Here is a 19,989-nt window from a genome sequence, read left to right on the forward strand (position 1 = left end):
AAAAAATCTTTTCAGCAGGCTGAGATAGATCTAGTGCTGCAGAATTTAACTCCCTTCAAGATTAAGCAAAAAAAGTTAAGTGCATTAAGAGTTATGTATATTCTCTTCCATTTGTGCAAAAAAAAAAAAAAAAAGACACATAAACTTGTTTTTGAATGGAAAAATTCTGAAGAACAGACAAGAAACTGTTAACAGTGATTGCCCCTGGGGAGGGGGACTGGGGATCTGGGGTAGCAGGGAGTCCATACTATTCTTAAGTATGAGACAAATATTTATTATCTTCTTTTCTAAAACCATGTACTATTAAAATTTTATTTTTAAAAGTTTAAATCCCGAAATTTCATGACTCTTAACTTTTTGAACATCAATTTTAAAAGTCTTAATTTTTAACTCATTACAAATCAATGTCTTCCAAAACAACAAATGCACGTTTTGAGCCTCAAACTGTGCCCCTCTTTTTAGTAATGAGGAGTAACCCCAATTTGAGGACCGCTTTACATGCATTTTGTTATGAATCACAAAGCACACCAGATTCTGACATTAATTCCAACGCAGAATGCAAATGATATAAAGAAACGTAGACAAGGAACGGTGGCATTAGGATTCCGATGTGATAGCTGTTGTCCTTAACGTGGATTTGCTCCAGGCTTTTCCTCCCGCTAGGTGTGCGCAAGTCCGCCAGCCCTCAGAGGTGGCAGGCGTCATCCCTCCGGGGGCCCCACTCCGCAGAGACCCGGCCTCGGCCCGCTCTCCGCAGGGTGGGGAGTCCCTGGACGGAGGGCCGCTGGGCGCGGTGACCGGGCGCCCCGAGACTGAGGCCACCCCGCCCGCCGCCGCCGCCAACCTGTGTCGCCGCCCCCCGCGCCGCGTCACTGGGCGCCGCGGGTGAGCACCTACCATTGGCCGAGCCGCGGAGGGGAGAGGCCGTGACCCTGCCCCGTCGGCGGGCGACGCGCCAGTGGGCCGGCGGCCTGGGCCTGGCGCTCAGTTTAAAAGCTTAACAGGGGCCTCTGGCGGGCTCCGGAAACGAAACGAAATTCGCCCCGCTGGCCGCCCTCCGGGCCCCGCCAGTCCCTCCGCGCGCCGCGCTCCCCGGAATCGACCCTTCTCCCGCCATTTGCCACCGGGCTCTCGCTGAGCCCGCCCTCCCAGGGCTCAGAGGCCTGCGGCCGCGGGAACCGAACGGGCGTCATGGCGGCAGGCGTGGACTGCGGAGAAGGGGCTAGCGCCCGGCAGCACGTGTTCCTAGTCCCAGGTAAACACGCCCGTGCCGGGACGGCGGCGCGCCCGGCCGCGACCGGGCCTCCGGCCCCGGGCGGCCCGGCCCGAGAGCGCGCCAAGCAGCGGCTGGGGCGGCTCCCGGACGGGTTCTCGGCGGCGGCAGGGCGCGCCCCCTCTGGCCCGCGGCCCCCGCGCGCGCACCCCAGAGTGTTCACGGGTCAGCGCAGAGCCGAGGCGCAGCCGGAACAGGCCCTGCACGCCCCTCGGCCGCGCGGGCGGGACCCGAGTGCCTCGCGGAACACGTGGTTCCTCATCTTGGTTACGAGTGCCAGCAGCTCCGCTTTTCAAAACCTCAGCAGGAAGCGCAGAAACCGACCAAGCGGATTTTCCCCCTTCTGATTCTTTGTGGATCCATCGGGTGGGCTGGAGGGAGCGGCCCAGGCGGGGGGAGAGCAGTGCGGGTTCAGGGCCTCGAGGCCTGGAGGTGTCTGCTCTTGGGGTGTAATTATGAATCCCCCACTCGACATCTGGCTTGGCGGCTGAGTCCTACTGGATCGGAACCTAGGATCCAGTAGGTCCACATTGGCCTGGAGGCTGCGCTGTCTTAACAGGATCCCAGCCCTGGGACAGACCTTGGTTTGTGAGGCAGGAGGGGAGCTGGATGGTGGCAGGGGTTAGGACAGGGGTGGTTCAAAGAGATTCAGGCAAGTAGCTAATGACAGGAATGATGGAGCCAGTATTTTCAGCCTCCCCCGGGATGATGACCACATCCACGGTCTGCTGGGGCTTCGGATGATGGACATCAGTTGCCACCTATGATGGCATGAAGTGGCAGAGTAAATGGAGTTTGGGACCAGGGAGTGCAAGACAGAAAGGTTTGGCCTTTTCGTAGGGTGAAGCATTGATTTGACGGCATAACATTGGCTATAAGGAAAACCCATTGTTTTCTTTATGTAACTTTGATATTTAGCTTAGCAAATACAGTATTTTTGCAGTAAATGATACTCTGATAACTATATAGTCGCCCAGTAATCTAGATTTTTATGATGGATATTGAAAATAGTTACATGACCACCTGTCAAGGCAATGTTGTGCATGTTTAACTTTTTCTCCCTTTATAAAGAAGTGTAACATACATAACGTGTACCAGTTTAAATGTGCAACTCAATGACCTTTTCATATGTATACACCCCTGTAACCATTCCACAGGTCAAGACCTAGAACTTTTCCAGTGAGCTCCTCTTGTCTGTTGGTAGATAGCCTCAGTAACCTCTATGCTGACCTCTGTCACCAGAAATTTGTTCTGCCTGTTTGGATAAGTGTGTGTTAACTTTGTACCTGGCATCGTTTGCTCAGCTGAGGTCCACCCATGTTCTGTGTAGCAGTAGTCTGGTTTGTTGGTTGGTTTGTGTTTTCTTTGCTGGGTATATTTTATTGTATGCATATTCATAATATTTATCTCCACTACTGTGGGTGGATGTTCGGATTATTTCCCGTTTGTAACTATTACGAGTTACACTTCTAAGAACACTCTTTTATGAGGCTTTTGGTAGATGGAAGTGCTCATTTCTCTGCAGTATAGACCCAGGAGTGGAATTGCCGGTCCTGGATATTGTATGTTCAGCTTTGGTAGACTCTGCTCAACAGTTTTCCAAAGTGCTTGTACTGATATATACTCCCAGCTGTTTGTGAGAGTTCCCGTTGCTCCATATCCTCACTAGAGATGTTTGTAGTTTGTATAGGAAAAGTTAATGCAAAATTCAGGGTTTTCACAGAATCTAGTAAAGGGCTACCTGATACATGCTTTACAGTAGAAAACATCTCTTCTCACTGTTGTCACATTAATTCAATGAGATTTTAACGGTGGGAACTCATTCAGAATCAAGTGCATTATTTTTATTCAGATACACACAATGGCTGAGAATAATTTGAATTTCTTATCTTGTTCTATTTAATCAGTATTGAAATTTTCATTCTTAAAGTATGTCTGTATCCTCACCGTATTAAACACAAAAACCTTTAAGGTCATTTAATATTGATCGCATCTCTGATAACTGTCGGTTTAATATGTCTACTGTCAGGCGGCGAGAAGAATTTCAGTCTAGTTCCTGTTCAAAGCTGAGTTGAATTGTGACCTTCCAACTCATTGGAGGAGGCTGAGCCAGCTGTTAAGGAACTGTTAAAGAAGAACAGTGTGGTCAGGCAGGCTGGTTCTGTAGGACTTAGAACTTGAGCTTCTAGTGCCTGTAATTCTTCTAGCTGGACTTTACTGCCATCTGCAGGCCCTGGGTGTAGAAACGCTGGTGGTCTGATAGTTAACTGCTGTGCAACTATGCTTCTCAATCTTGAGGGCATCAGTCATCTGGGGAGCTGGGCCCCATCCCCAGAGTCTCTGATTCAGTAGGTCTGGGGTGGGGGCCCTGAGAATGTGCATTTCTAACAAGTCCCCCCCGCCCAGTGCTGCTGGTGCTGCTGGTCAGAGGACACCACTAGGAACCACTGAAGTAGGACCAGCCCTAGGGAGCTGGATTGGGAGATAGGAACAGCCAGCCTCAGATTTAGCTGTCTTTCTGGCGGGTCAGAATTTCCATGGTCAGGGGAGTGCATGTAAGTACAGGGTATGAGGCCCATCTTCACAGATGTATTTGTTGTTTTTTCCAGCCTATGGGAAGTCATCCCCAGTAAGTTATGCATTTAAGAGATGGAGACTATACCCTGCCATAGGGCTGTATTATATAGTAACAGAGGTGTCTCTGCCACTCGTTTTCAGTTTGTCTGGAAAAGTCAAATATCTCAGAAAAACAAAAGCTGAAACTTGGAAGGGATACTTGGAGGTGGTCGGACGTAGCCTTGATTTTCATAGGCCAGTGGAGATAGAACTGCCTTCCGTTTCAGCAGGGTAAGCATTCCTTGAACTTTGGGATGATCTCAAACGTTTCTCCCACATGCCCTGGAATACTAGCCTATTTGCAGCTTTGGTTACTGTAAGAGACCGTGAACATCTCAACTTTTTGGAATAAGGTAGAAGTTTCCATCTCTCTTTGCTGCCCTAAAAGTAAATGTTTAAGTTATATTTTTAATATTTTTCTCTAGTCCAAGTTTTGTACGCTTGTCAGTCCTAATAAGTTGGAGTGGATGCCAGCGTGAGAGGCCAGCGGGAACAGATTCACTGAGTGTAGGAGAGAAGACTGTGTTATATGCTTCTGTGGCTGAACTCTGTTACTTAGCCATCTCCAAGGAAATGTTAAAGCATTGGGAAACCCTGATGTTACTTGAGGAAAAAGGGAAAGACAGAAATGATCTCAGCATCCACCTAGGCTGAAATCATCCCCCAGTCAGCCCCCTGATTAAAGAGCCTCGAGGTCAAACTGGAATTCAGATCACATCTTCAACTGTAGACAAGTTTTGCAATAAACTTATTCCCCTTTATTTTATGAAAATACACATTTAAAAGTATTTTAGGAAGAGTATTTCTCTTTGTTATTTTTTTCCCCCAAGATAGCATAAGTAATGCCAGTTTCTGGGGGGTAGAGGAAGGGGTACCCTTTGGGAGATAATCCCAGGCCTGCCTGCCTACCTTAGACATTCCAAATACAGTAATGACCCTTTTATGTGAGGTGCCATGATAATCCCCATAAAATGTCATATTTGTCTCTCCAAAAGGAACACAAAAATAGATTTGTATAACTGCAAGCTTTAGAACTATATTCTAATTAAAGGATTAAAAAAGAAATCAAATTTAAAAGGAAAAACGAATTTCCTATTTAATAATGGAGAAAATTTATGTTATTTCTGATTAGAGACTTGTAGCTTTTTAATAAGCCCGCAAGAAACACCTCTTGTTTGAAAAGTAGTTTAAAGTATGTGGCAAAGGAAGAATTACTATAGACCCAAATGACTTTTCAATGACCCTAAAAAAAAAATAAAACTTTTCCTCTTTTACCTGAGGGCATGTGGTTAGTCTCAGAAGAAGCAGCAAGTATTTTGTTCTTTGTCAACACTGTTTGCTTGTATGTATGTTTGTGTTTAGAAATATACCTCGTGGGCTGAAAGCTTTCAGAAGAGCTTTTTCACCAGGGAGGAACCTGCATTAACTTGGCCAGAGATAGGGAACCTGGAGGATTCAAGTGCTGACTTTAGACAACTTCTGAATCATTCAGCTCAGCTTCTTGGAAGATTTGTCATTTACTGAATAGTCTCCTGCAGGCTGTCAGCCGTTAGGGAGTCTCTGAGTTTTCCAGCACAGAGTGTATTTAACATTTTCCACACAAATCCTGAATCTGGCTTTGTCTTTATGAAACGTTTTTGGAGGGAACCCGACTGACCCTTCTCAGATGGCCACTCACTGGATCTGCTCCCCTTGCTATCTGAGCACATTCTGAAGTGGATGGACTTAATCAGTTGCCAATTGGTATAACTGGGCTGTTTCCAGAGCCTGATCTTGTCATGCTAGTAATTGTTCCAAAAGGCCCCTGGACGTTTATAAGTCAGAACTCATGACTCCCACATATTTATCCTCCAGGGCAGAAAAAAATTCATAAAAGGAAAGTAAGAAATGTTCATGATTTTTTTTCCACTTCAATTGCGGAATAGGGACTGAATGGGTTTTCCCCGTATCCTCTGAGCTTTAACCATGATGTTAAGAAACAAATAAACAACAATGTTCTTGAAAGCCTGGCTGTAATAAAACACACCTATAACTAGATTTATGCTATTTATGAGCTCTGTGTCCTTGGACAAATTGCATGCTCATTGTAAAGCCTCGATTTCCTCATCTCTGCAGTGGGGAGAACAGTACCGGTCTCACGGGGTTGTTGTCTGTTGGTTTGAATTACACATACGCTCTCTCTTGCACCCCAAGCTTTTAGCCTCCCTGGCCTGGGACAGAGCAGGCATTCAGTAAACATTTGCTAAAAGAATAAATGGCTCACGTTCTGTTTCTCCCTGCAGCCTTTGTCTTTGCTCACGCTGCCCTTTTTCTTCCCTTTCCATTTCCATCAACTTTAGTTTCCATGAAGCTAAGACATTTGTATGTATCACAAAGTGAATTCCAGTGTTCTTTTTTCTATTTCTGCCTTTATTTTACTATTTATTCTTACTACGTATTTATTGGAACACCCACTAAAATACTTAGCGATATTGAGGTTGCATAACTTCTCTTTCTTTGAGTGCGCATGACTTTGTGTCTGCCTGGACCCCTACCCACTCTTTCCCACGTTCTCTGCTTGGCAACTGCGTACTTATCTTTTAAACCCAGTGCAAGTGTCACCTCTTCCAGGAAGCCTTCCTTCTGGGCCTCTCCCCGTTAGTGTGCAAGTTAGTGGTACCTCTTAGACCACCTACACATTTCATCGTCGTTATTCAGTTCACTGTCATTTTTATATGAGTATGTATGTATTGGACGCCCAGTACCTGCCAGAAGCTGGGGAGGATCCAGGCACGTTCTCCCCGGGTGGCCCCCGTTAGCTCCTCATTGGTGGGCTCGTTGGCCTTAAGCTTCAGAACCCAACCTTGCCTGGTGCCTCTGAAAGCAAGCATGCCACCTAGGCCTTCCTGCCTTTTCGTTCAGAGGTCCTTTATATTTGTTTTTAAAATATCTTTGAAAGTGCCTTTCTGTCCTAGGTATGACTGTTCGCTAAAGTGGAGTGAGCTCGCTGGTGAAAGGGTCCGATATGCTCTGAGCCTGTTTCCTTACCTGCCTCTGGCACTGCTAGAATCCAGGCTGGCTGAGGGCTCCCCAGCCAGAGCTGATTTCCCTGCGAGGGCCTGAAGTCCCCACAACATTTGGCAAGACTCTCTTCCATCGTCAGTTGCTCTTTTAACTTCAGTTCTGACCATCTAACTCTTCACTTACACGTTTTTTTCCCAGTGGTTTTTTTTTTTTCATTAACTTTTTTTATTAGAGCGGTAGTACGTACCCAGTGTAGAAATTTTAGTAATGCAGAAAAATATACAGAAGAAAAGAATTTGTCCATCATCCTGCCACTGAAAAATAACAATTTTGGAAATACTTTTTCCAGGCTTTTTGTGTTGTATGTATCATAGAATGAATTCCAGTGTTCTTAAATTTTTTCTCATTTTTCTATTTCTGCCTTTATTTCACTATTTACTCTTACTTCTTATTTGAGGGAACACTGACTAAAACACTCAGGGACACTGAGGTTACACAAGAGTACTATCTGGTTCTGTTTACTATAGTTCTACATAGAATTAGAAAAAGATGGTTAGACTGATTTAATGGGGAGCTAGGGGGCTGAAATTTTTTTCTTTTAATTTTGATAAAGACAGAAACTCAGACAGTGACATGAATAAAGCTGACAAAGAATCTGTAGGTCATATTTTGAGCACTGAAGAGGCTTGTTATGAGTTTACTTATAACAAATATACCAAATAAGAAGTATTGCTTCACAGAGTAGGCAGTACATACTTGAAATGGATTATCTTTTTTTTTTTTTATATCTTTATTGGAGTATAATTGCTTTACAATGTTGTGTTAGTTTCTGCTTTATAACAAAGTGAATCAGTTATACATTTACATACGTTCCCATATCCCCTCCCTTTTGCGTCTCCCTCCCACCCTCCCTATCCCACCCCTCTAGGTGGTCACAGAGCACCGAGCTGGTCTCCCTGTGCTATGCGGCTGCTTCCCACTAGCTAGCTATTTTACATTTGGTCGTGTATATAAGTCAGTGCCGCTCTCTCACTTCGTCCCAGCTTACCCTTCCCCCTCCCTGTGTCCTCAAGTCCATTCTGTACGTCTGCGTCTTTATTCCTGTCCTGCCCCTACGTTCATCAGAACCATATTTTTTTTAGATTCCATATACATGTGTTAACATACGGTATTTGTTTTTCTCTTCCCTTCTTTTTTTTTTTTTTTTTTTTGCGGTACGCGGGCCTCTCATTGCTGCGGCCTCTCCCGTTGCGGAGCACAGGCTCCGGACGCACAGCCTCAGCGGCCATGGCTCACGGGCCCAGCCGCTCCGCGGCACGTGGGATCCTCCCGGGCCGGGGCACGAACCCGCATCCCCTGCATCGGCAGGCGGACTCCCAACCACTTCGCCACCAGGGAAGCCCCTGTTTTTCTCTTTCTGATTTACTTCACTCTGTATGACAGACTCTGGGTCCATCCACCTCACTACAAATAACTCAATTTCATTTCTTTTTATGGCTGAGTAATATTCCGTTGTATATATGTGCCACATCTTCTTTAACCATTCATCTGTCGATGGACATTTAGGCTGCTTCCATGTCCTGGCTATTGTAAATAGTGCTGCAGTGAACATTGTGGTACATGACTCTTTTTCAGTTATGTTTTCTCAGGGTATATGCCCAGTAGTGGGATTGCTGGGTTATATGGTAGTTCTACTTTTAGCTTTTTAAGGAACCTTCATACTGTTCTCCGTAGTGGCTGTACCAATTTACATTCCCACCAACAGTGCAAGAGCGGTCCCTTTTCTCCACGCCCCCTCCAGCATTTATTGTTTGTAGATTTTTTGATGATGGCCATTCTCACTGGTGTGAGGTGATATCTCATTGTAGTTTTGTTTTGCATTTCTATAATGATTAGTGATGTTGAGCATTCTTTCATGTGTTTGTTGGCAATCTGTGTATCTTCTTTGGAGAAATGTCTATTTAGGCCTTCCGCCCATTTTTGCACTGCGTTGTTTGTTTTTTTGATATTGAGCTGCATGAGCTGCTTGTATATTTTGGAGATTAATCCTTTGTCAGTTGCTTCATTTGCAAATATTTTCTCCCATTCTGACGGTTGTCTTTTCGTCTTGATTATGGTTTCCTTTGCTGTGCAAAAGCTTTTAAGTTTCATTAGGTCCCACTTGTTTATTTTTGTCTTTATTTCCATTTCTCTAGGAGGTGGGTCAAAAAGGATCTTGCTGTGATCTGTGTCATAGAATGTCCTGCCTATGTTTTCCTCCAAGAGTTTTATAGTGTCTGGTCTTACATTTAGGTCTTTAATCCATTTTGAGTTTATTTTTGTGTATGGTGTTAGGGAGTGTTCTAATTTCATTCTTTTACATGTAGCTGTCCAGTTTTCCCAGCACCACTTACTGAAGAGGGTGTCTTTTCTCCATTTTATATTCTTGCCTTCTTTATCAAAGATAAGGTGACCATATGTGCGTGGATTTATCTCTGGGCTTTCTGTTCCGTTCCACTGATCTATATTTCTGTTTTTGTTCCAGTACCATACTGTCTTGATAACTGTAGCTTTGTAGTGTAGTCTGAAGTCAGGGAGCCTGATTCCTCCAGCTCCGTTTTTCTTTTTTTTCTTTTTTTGTGGTACGCGGGCCTCTCACTGTTGTGGCCTCTCCCATTGCGGAGCACAGGCTCCGGATGCGCAGGCTCAGTGGTCATGGCTTACGGGCCTAGCCGCTCTGTGGCATGTGGGATCTTCCCGGACTGGGGCACAAATGCGCATCCCCTGCATCGGCTGGCGGACTTTCAACCACTGCGCCACCAGGGAAACCCTTCGTTTTTCTTTCTCAGGATCACTTTGGGTATTTGGGGTCTTTTGTGTTTCCATACAAATTGTGAAATTTTTGTTCTAGTTCTGTGAAAAATGCCATTGGTAGTTTGATAGGGATTGCATTGAATTTGTAGATTGCTTTGGGTAGTATAGTCATTTTCTTCCAGTCCAAGAACATGGTATCCAGCTGTTTGTATCATCTTTAATTTCTTTCATCAGTGTCTTATAGTGTCCTGCATACAGGTCTTTTGTTTCCTTAGGTAGGTTTATTCCTAGGTATTTTATTCTTTTTGTTGCAATGGTAAATGGGAGTGTTTCCTTAATTTCTCTTTCAGGTTTTTCGTTGTTAGTATATAGGAATGCAAGAGACTTCTGTGCATTAATTTTGTATTCTGCTACGCTACCAAATTCATTGATTAGTTCTAGTAGTTTTCTGGTGGCATCTTTAGGATTCTCTATGTATAGTATCATGTCATCTGCAAACAGTGACAGTTTTACTTCTTTTCTGATTTGAATTCCTTTTATTTCTTTTTCTTCTCTGATTGTTGTGACGAAAACTTCCAAAACTATGTTGAATAATAGTGGTGAGAGTGGGCAACCTTGTATTGTTCCTGATATTAGAGGAAATGGTGTCAGTTTTTCACCATTGAGAACGATGTTGGCTGCAGGCTTGTCATAGATGGGCTTTATTATGTTGAGGTAGGTTCCCTCTTTGCCCACTTTCTATAGAGTTTTTATCATAAATGGGTCTTGAATTTTGTTGAAAGCTTTTTCTGCATCTGTTGAGATTATCATATAGTTTTTATCCTTCAGTTTGTTAATATGGTGTATCCCATTGATTGATTTGCGTATATTGAAGAATCCTTGCCTTCCTGGGGTAAAGCCCACTTGATCATAGTGTATGATCCTTTTAATATGCTGTTGGATTTGTTTCGTAGTATTTTATTGAGGATTTTTGCATCTATGTTCATCAGTGATATTGGCCTTGGATTATCTTGAGGAGTGGTTAAAGACTGAAAATACAATCAGATGCAGGAGGGGTGAAGATAAATTCACAGAACCATAGTGAACGTACGGCCTGGCCAGGATGTTTTGAAAGCCATTTGAGCTTGAATTTTTGAAGACAAGCATGGTTTTCTGCAAACGACCTTGGTGTGTTTGCCATAAATAGGATGCCAGTTTGAACGGACCATGAGCCTACCTTATTATGGTAATTACTCTTTCTTTAGTGTGGGGCCAATGCATCCTGATTGTTTATTAGAAAGCGTGACTGATGCTTCTTCAGGACTTCCTTAGCAGGGCCACGTGTTCCTAAGACGGGCCGGCTGTGCTGGGGGCAGGGTGGCGGACTGGTGGAGAGCTCAGAGACCTCTGGAATAGGACATTGCAGCACCAGGAGGTCCAGGGTTTCTGCCTCTCTCAGTGTTAACTTCCTTGTCTCAAATCAACTTCTTCCGATTCCTATAAAACAGGCTGCATACACCCTGCACCCAAGCCCCAAGCCTCCTGGTGTCTGCTGGGAGAAGCAACCCCTCTTTTCTTAGTTCTTTGTTTACGGTTTTCAAGACAGGCTTCTGACCGGCCCCTGAGATCACTTGTAACCCTAGCCTCTACCCACTATGAGCTGTACCCAGGGAGGGGTGAGCTCCACTACCATTACAGGTGGGAGAGAGCGATGGCAGAGGGCGCTGAGGGTAGGGAGTGTTTTGTCCAGAGGGAGGAAAAGGTGCAGGATGGACAGCACAAGAGCCGACCACTGCCCTCCCTCTCCAGTGAGACCCGCCCTGGCCAGGAGCCTCAGCCACGTCACCCAGCCTGTGTCAGTCAAGCATTCTGAGCTTCCTGTTAATTGGTGGTCTTTGAACGGCATAGAGATGTGGCAGAGGTTTATTGTATGGAGAATTGGGTTGGGCTATAACTTATACTCTCCTTCCTTTGCCAAGATTTATATAATTTTTAGGAAACCTGTCTCCTAGGCCCGTATCTTCCATCTCTTATACCATTGTAATACACTCTGATGATATCGTGTGTTATTGTATTTGACCCTCACAGTGACCATGGGAAGCAGGCAACACAAGCTTTATTATCACCATTTTACAAGACTCGGAGAAGTCAAATAATCTGCCCAACACTCAACAGGAATTAAGTGGCAAAGACTGTCAGCTCTCCTGCGTCCTCCAGGGCCCCTGCTCTGTGCGCAAGGCCACTCTGCAGGCCGATGATGGTCCTTGCCCCTGTGGGAGAGGTGGGAGGACAGGAGGGCTGGGTGTCCTCTGTTGTTAGTTTGATGACCAGGAACCAGGCACACCTCTCCATGAGCCAGTGCTATTGTCATTGGACGTCCCAGTCGGGTCTGTCCTTTCTATCTCACCAGAATTTTCCTGCTTCCCGGATGTCTCAAGGCCTTGGCTCCATCTCTATATGTTGCTGTTCTTTGTGGCTTTGAGTTGGCTACAGACTTGAAGCTCTGCATCAGTTTCTTCTTCAGTGCACAAGCCATTCCTAGAAATGTGGCCATTGATAGGTCAGCCCTAAAAGAATGGAGATGTTATCTTCTATGGTCTTGGCAAAGGCCATTTTCTTCAAAACTTCAAAATGAAAAGATATTCTTAGAGGAACCCGGTACTTGGAAATTCTTTTTCTATTGCATGCCGCTCCCTAGCTTTTCTTGGTTTGCCTCCTGTAGTGTTTGAGGAAGCTGAGAGCTTCAAAGCCAGGAAAATGACCCAGATCTCTTTGATGGCAGTACTAACATCTTGGGAAAGGAAGGCATATAGTTATTACTGAAATTAGCATTCCTGGAAGCGGCAAGTAACTTGGAAATTATGCTGATTTGTCTTGCATGCATCGTATTTGTGTCCTAGCAAAGCGTTCCCAAGGAGGTATCTCTGCCAATCAGGCAGAAGGGAACCAGTGGGTCTGAATATATTCTAATGGATGAAGTCTAAAGAAAATGAACTGGGACCTGTTTAGGGCATATTGCATGAGCATGAGAGTGATAATCTCTCTCTCTCTCTTTTTTTTTTTTTCTTTTTTCCTATTGGATCTTCATAAGAAACCTGAATAGCCTTGATATGGTATCTAAAAATAAAATGAGTGGTGCTTTGATGTCTGTTCTTTCTTCTCCGTGTAACAGGGGGTGTGTGTTTCTCAGAGCTTATCTGCTATGTGCCAAAAATCGGACAGGGTCACGAACAAATGCCCATTGCTTCCAAGTCATAAGAACACTTGGCAAAAAGGTGGCTCTCTCTCTCTCCTGTCTCGTGTCTTTGAACTTTAAATGATATGAAGAAACTTGTCTTAACCAACAGAGGGATAAGAACGAGCTGCCAAGTTTAAAAACTAGTTGATAAATAACTTCATATCAAGTGTACAACACCCCATACTGTATACTCTGCAGATGAAAAATAATGTTCCATTTTGGCTTGTACAATACTTCACGAGTAACTTTTCAAACATACTGAATGTTTAAGTCTGTGTATTGATAATGTGCTGTGCACTCTAATTTTTAAGCATTAAGATGTCATAGATAATTGGGGGCAGAGGATATATGCAGCTGTGCATAGGGTATTGTAATCGCTAATTACATCAGTTTCCTTTTTTTTCCATTGGTCAAACTTGACTTTATCTGTTTTTATCACCAGATGTTTCTTGTATCCCACAACAAATTTCTCTCATCCTTCTTTTATCTATTTTTTGATCCTTTCTTTTTCTCTTTCTCACTTTCCTTAGCTCCCCCTCCTTCTCTTCCTTTGCTGCACCCCTTACACTTGGGGGGTACTGGCTGGATTGGAGTGGGGCAACTGATGAGAAAGAAGTCTCTGAGGAGGACAGGACAGGAGGCGGACAGATGAGTTTGAGATGTTTGTGTCACAGGAGGGCAGTTATACCAAGATAATTATTGTGCTTCACAGCCACAGTTTTGTTTCCTGAGTTAAGAAGGAAGGATGGGACTTCAGATTAAGAGATTCTCTAGGGCTTCCCTGGTGGCGCAGTGGTTGAGAGTCCGCCTGCCGATGTAGGGGACACGGGTTCATGCCCCGGTCCGGGAAGATCCCACATGCTGCGGAGCGGCTGGGCCCGTGAGCCATGGCCGCTGAGCCTGCTCGTCCGGAGCCTGTGCTCCGCAACGGGAGGAAAAAAAGAGATTCTCTAAAGTGTCATAGTTTAAAATGTTTGTTGCCTGATTTAAATCTTGGCTCTGTGTATAGCTGAATAGCTCTGTGACCTTGGACAGGTTTCCTAACTTTAGGCAAATTTATCATCTACAAAACTGGGAGTTAAAATGGTACCTACCTCATAGAGATATTACAAGGATTATATGAGGATTATATATACATATAATCTGATGAATATATATGTGTGTGTGTATATATATATATATATATATATATATATACACATACCTCATATATATATATATAATGTCTGGTATACAGTAAATGCTGCATACATATTAGCTTTTATTTGTTATTTTACATTCACTGGACACAGTTGTCTCTTTGTCATGGGTATATTTTCTTTAAAGTTCAAATGTCAGGAAAGTAGCAATCAGAGTTTCCTTTCTGTTGAGGTATTTAGATCAGGATGGTAAACAGATGGAAGATATGCTGCTAGAGTTCGTGGTGACCAGTGGGACATAAAATTGGATCTTTATAGAGAAGGCAGAGACCATAAGAAAACTGTGTGGAATTGGTTAGACATCAACTCAAGAGGCAGGGCTTGAGATAATTGGAAGTTTAAGATATTATTGAATCTGAAATGCCGAAAGAGACTGAGGACCTGCTTCTGATTTGTCTGATTTTTTTCTGTTTTTGTAAAATACTCTTTTAGCCAGCATGGCTTATGTCATCTCTTATGTAAGAGAAAACAGTCAAAAAAAGAAAGTGTAAAGCTTACTCTTTAAGAAATAAAATGTGAAGTCTTATTTTATTCAGCATGGTTTTAAAAGAAGGTGTTTCACATGAGTAAATTTTCCATATAAATGAAGTTTGGCTCATTAAATATAAAAACTTGCTTTTATCATTTCTTACTGAGCTTGTTCTAAAAATCAAACAACACATTCATGTAACATTTATCGAGCATATTCCATGTGCCAGAAACTGCTGGGTACTTTACTATATGTTATCCTAATTTTTGCACATAAAATGCATTGTGTTCTGGCTTCTTAAAAAGAATACACAAGCATAATTTTATTGCGCTTTGCTTTATTGCACTTCACAGATACTGCATGTTTTTACAGATTGACAGATTGTGGCAACTCTGCGTTGGGTAAGTCTACTGGCGACATTTCTCCAACAGCATTTGTTCACTTCATGTCTCTATGTCACATTTGGTAATTCTTAGAATATTCCAAACTTTTTCATTATGACTGTATTTGTTATGTTGATCAGTGTGATCTTTGTTGTTGTTACTACTGCAAGATTACGACTCACTGAAAGATCCAATGATAGCATTTTTTAGCAAAATTTTAAAATTAAGATGTACTTTTTTTAAGCATAATGCTATTACACACTTAACAGACTACTCTATAGTATAAACATAACTTTTATGTGCACACTGGGAAACCAAAAACTTCTTGTGACTCACTTTATTGCGATATAAGCTTTATTGTGATATTCACTTTATTGCAGTGGTCTAGAACTGAACCCACAGTATCTCCGAGGTGTTCCCATACTGGTCCTAATTTAATCTGCTCTTGGAAAGCTAATTGTTAGGCCCTTTGGTAGTTCTGTGCTTGGAATTCTTGACTTTTATATTTTGATCTTAATATTCCCAACACATTCTTAATGTTTCCACATAGTTAAGAGCAAGGACACTGGTTCTTAATTGAGTGCTTATTGCATGTTCTAGCCACTTTCACATTTATTTAAGCCTAACAAAAACCTGTAAAATAATTACTACGCCCGTTTTGTAAATGAAGTAAGTGAGGCATGAGAGGTTGAATATCTTGCCCAAGGTCACACTACTGAGTAAGAGGAGGAGCTGGGAATGGATTATGGATCTGTCTGACTTCAAATCTTGTGTTCTTTCTATGCTGACATGATCAAAGAAATAGGTATCAGTTAAAAATAGGTTTATAGAAGAAAACCCTTCTTTACAGTCCCAATCCTCCTTTTCTGATTCTTTCCCATTATTCTAAAAGCAGATGTTTTTTGCTTCCCTAATTAATTTACCTATCCTTCAGCTGTGCTGATGTTGCAGGTAAAAGTTAGAAAAACGATGGAGCTTCTAAGCTTGGTGGGTGGGGAGCTAGCCCATGGGATAACCCAGGATTTTCCAAATTTAAATGAAAAATTTTAAACTCTTTTTTTTTTTTTTTTTTTGTGGTACACAGGCCTCTCACTGTTGTGGCCTCTCCCATTGCGGAGCACAGGCTCCGGACGCACAGGCTCAGCGGCCATGGCTCACGGGCCCAGCTGCTCCGCGGCATGTGGGATCTTCCCAGACCAGGGCACGAACCCGTGTCCCCTGCATCAGCAGGCGGAGTCTCAACCACTGCACCACCAGGGAAGCCCTAAACTGTCTATCTTGACAGAGCCTTTAGCTTATAGTCAGAAGTAATTTTGTGTGCTTAAGGGACACACACACGAAACTATCAACTAAGGGATATATTAGAAGTATTATAACAATATGAGTTATTTTTTCATACTAAGTCTTCAAAATCTGATAGTGGTAGATCCACTCCTCCGTAAAAGCAGTGAAAACATTGGCAAAGATGTCCAAAATCAACTTTTTCAGAACTCTTGAAATTAGCCAAAGGCTTCCAACAATTTGAGGAGTGTTTATTCAAGAAAAACTGCTGAATCTCATTGAGCAAGGTTTGTGGCATTGCAACTTGAACTGCTCCCATCTCCCTTTGCTCAGATCTACCATAACCTTGAAAACCAGCAGGCTTGCAACCACTGGATGGGCAGGCCATGTTTGGGGCTCCTCAAAAAAAAGTCCCATTCCCAGAGCATTGTCCCTATTTGACCTGTCTTCCAGCTCCCTGGAAAAGCCCTGTTCACAGGGCATTGTTGTCATTTGACCTGACTGGAGCTCAGAGCTCACTCGGCAGGAAAACCCTATCCCCAGGACCTTTGTCAAAAACAGTGGCAGTTGATACTCAGCTGCTGAGGGGGCAATGCCAGTTGCAGAAATGAGAACCTGGCCAAAAACTTAAAAAGAAGTTACGGGAATAAAATCTCTGTAAAAGGCTTTGAAAAGCTCTGACATATTCCTAGGGAATTACAGCACTGTGCACACATGCAAGGCTGTGTGCATACCTAGGAAAGACCTGAGAAGCCCGATTCTCTCACCTCTGACTGACCTTGAGGCCCAAGGGAAGCAGTAAATAAAAGCTAAGGCAGAAGTTTAAATTACCTGAGTGTTGAAGGCATGCCCCAACACACGTGAAGATCCCCTCAGCAAATGTTGGGAGACTTTTTGGTTCAAAACTTTTAAGGATATCTCAGACCAGTCATTAGCTAACGCTAAGCTAACTGAGACATCAGTGGTTGCACACAACAGGGAATAGAGACTACAGGATTTGTCCAGAAAAGTCACTAAACAAACAAATTGTAACAATTGCAACGATGACCAAAAGCAGCAACAACAATAAGTCTTAGAGAGTTAGGTAAAGGGACTCTGATTTCCAGAATTGTCACATTTATTGTTATATTATCTAAAATGTGGAGTTTTCAATAAAAAGATATGAGACACATGAAGATATAAGGAAGTATGCCTCATACACAGGGGGAAAAAAGTAATCAATAGAAACTGCTCCTGAGGGGGCCAAGATGTTGGACTTATTCTACAAAGATTTTAATCAGCTATTATAAATATACTCAAAGAACTAAAGTGAACTATGTCTAAAGAATTAAAAGAAAGTATGACAATGAAATCTCACAAAATAGAGTATATCAATAAAGAGATAGAAATTACAAAAGAATATATAAATTCTGGAGTTGAAAATTACAATGACTGAAAAGAAAATTTCATTAGCAGGCTCAACAGCAGATTTAAGCTAGAAGAGGAAAGAAACAGCAAACTTGAAGATTGATCAATTGATATTATCCAGCCTGAGGAACAGAAAGAAAAAAGAATTGAGAAAACTGAACAGTCTCAGAGACCTGTAGTACACCATGAAGCATATCAGAAAATTTATAATGGGTCCCAGAGAAGGAGAGAAAAAGAAAGGGGGACAAAGAATATTTAAACAATTAATAGTGAAACATTTCTCAAATTTTTTTTTTTTTTTTTGTGGTACAGAGGCCTCTCACTGTTGTGGCCTCTCCCGTTGTGGAGCACAGGCTCCGGATGCGCAGGCTCAGTGGCCATGGCTCATGGGCCCAGCCGCTCTGTGGCATGTGGGATCTTCCCGGACCGGGGCACAAACCCGTGTCCCCTGCATCGGCAGACGGACTCTCAACCACTGCGCCACCAGGGAAGCCCACATTTCTCAAATTTGATGGCAAATAATATACAGATTTAAGAAGCTCAGTAAACTCCAAGGGGATAAACTAAAGGGGATCCACACCTACTCACATCATAGTCAGACCATCAAAAGACAGACACGAAGAGAGAATCTTGAAAGCATCAAGAGAAAAATGACTTATCAAATACAGGGAGCCTCAATAAGATTAACAGCTGACTTCTCAGTAGAAACCATAGAGGCTGTAAGTTAGTGGGATGACATATTAAAGATGCTGAAAGAAAAACTGTCAACCAAGGGTTCTCTGTCTGATAAAACTATCCTTCAAAACTGTGGGAGAAACTAAAGCATTCCTAGATAAAGAAAAACTAAGACCTGAAAATCACAATGGGGTCCTTCAGATTAAAAGGAAAAGACACTGGATGATAACTTGAATCTGCATGAAGACTATAGATCACTGGTAGAGATAAATACATAGATAAAAATATAAAAGACAGTACAGATGTATTTTTGTTTGTAACTCTTTTCTCTCTCTGATTTAAAATACAACCTCATGCGGCAATAATTATAAAATTGTTGATGGGCTTATATAAAGATGTAATTTGTATGATAACAATAGTACAAATGAGGGGGTAATACATTGCAGGGAAATTTCTTTATGATATTGAAAATTTCAAGTTAGCATTAATCTGAACTACGTTCTTGCAAGTTAAGATGCTGATTGTAATTCCCAGGACAACCACTAAGAAAATAACTCCCCCTAAAATATAGTGAAAGAAATGACCAGGGAATTAAAATTGTGTGCTAGAAAATATCTATTTAACAGGAAAGAAGTCAGTAATAGGGGAAAAGAGGAACAAAAACTTCATGACATATAGAAAACAAAGAGTTAAATGGCAGATGTAAATCTTACCTTATCAGTAATTACATGAAATGTAAATGTATTAAAAGTTGTTACTGGACAGAAAAGGGGATAATTATAATGATAATTAGGAAGCTATAATAATTATAAACATATGCACCTAATGAGAGAGCCCCAAAATGCATGAACCAAAAACTGACTGAAAAGAAGGGTAATGTGGAAAACTGAGCAATAATAGTGGGAGATTTCAATAACTCATTTCAATATGGATAAAACAACTAGGAGGAAGATCATTGAGGAAATAGAAGACTTGACCAACTCTGTAAACCAGCAAGACCTAAGAGACATCTATAGAACATTGCACTCAACAACAACATTCTCCAGAACAGACCATAATCTAGGCCATAAAACAAACCCCAATAAATTTCAAAGGACTGAAATCATACAACATATGCTCTCTAAAAATAGTGAAACGAAAATAAGCAATTAATAGAAGAAAATTTGGGGAATTCGGGCTTCCCTGGTGGCGCAGTGGTTGAGAGTCCACCTGCCAATGCAGGGGACACGGGTTCGTGCCCCGGTCTGCGAGGATCCCTTACGCTGTGGAGCGGCTGGGCGCATGAGCCATGGCCACTGAGCCTGCGCGTCCAGAGCCTGTGCTCCGCAGTGGGAGGCCCGTGTACCGCAAAAAAAAAAAAAAAAAAAAATTGAGGGAATTCACAAATATGTGGAAATTTTAAGCAGCATACTCCTAAATAATCAATGGCTCAAGGGAGAAATTACAAAGGAAACTAGAAAGTACTTTGAAAAGAAAGAAAATGAAGCACAGTAATGTAAGGAATGGAAGTAAAGCAGCGTTCAGAGTGAAATATATAGCTGTACATGCCTATATTAAAAAAGAAGAAAGATCTCACATCAATAACCTTATCTTTCATCTTAAGAAACTAGAAAAAGAACAAACTGAACCCAAAGCAAACTAGGGGAAGAAATAAAGATTACAGAAAAACAACA

At 42.5% G+C, this 19,989-nt stretch overlaps 1 protein-coding gene across 11 annotated transcripts in view; it reads left to right on the forward strand.

Moving 5' to 3' along the window:
* The first annotated feature begins 905 nt into the window (after nt 1-905).
* RNASEH2B (ribonuclease H2 subunit B) overlaps nt 906-19,989 on the forward strand; it is a 95,971-nt gene continuing 76,887 nt past the window's right edge. For 3 of the 11 annotated variants that reach the window (XM_022574772.2, XM_089899609.1, XM_022574780.3), the window contains exon 1: nt 911-1,255. In XM_022574772.2, the coding sequence (XP_022430480.1) occupies nt 1,192-1,255 (64 nt within the window). In that variant the 5' untranslated portion in view covers nt 911-1,191. Of the gene's footprint in view, nt 1,256-19,989 lie in introns of all 11 variants that reach the window. The other 8 variants (XR_002644689.2, XM_089899608.1, XM_089899605.1 and 5 more) reach the window with 7 other exon arrangements.

Source organism: Delphinapterus leucas, chromosome 18, assembly GCF_059928025.1.
Source record: "Delphinapterus leucas isolate spDelLeu-1000000601 "Yukka" chromosome 18, BTC_Dleu_Yukka2, whole genome shotgun sequence".
Taxonomy (NCBI): Eukaryota; Metazoa; Chordata; class Mammalia; order Artiodactyla; family Monodontidae; genus Delphinapterus; species Delphinapterus leucas.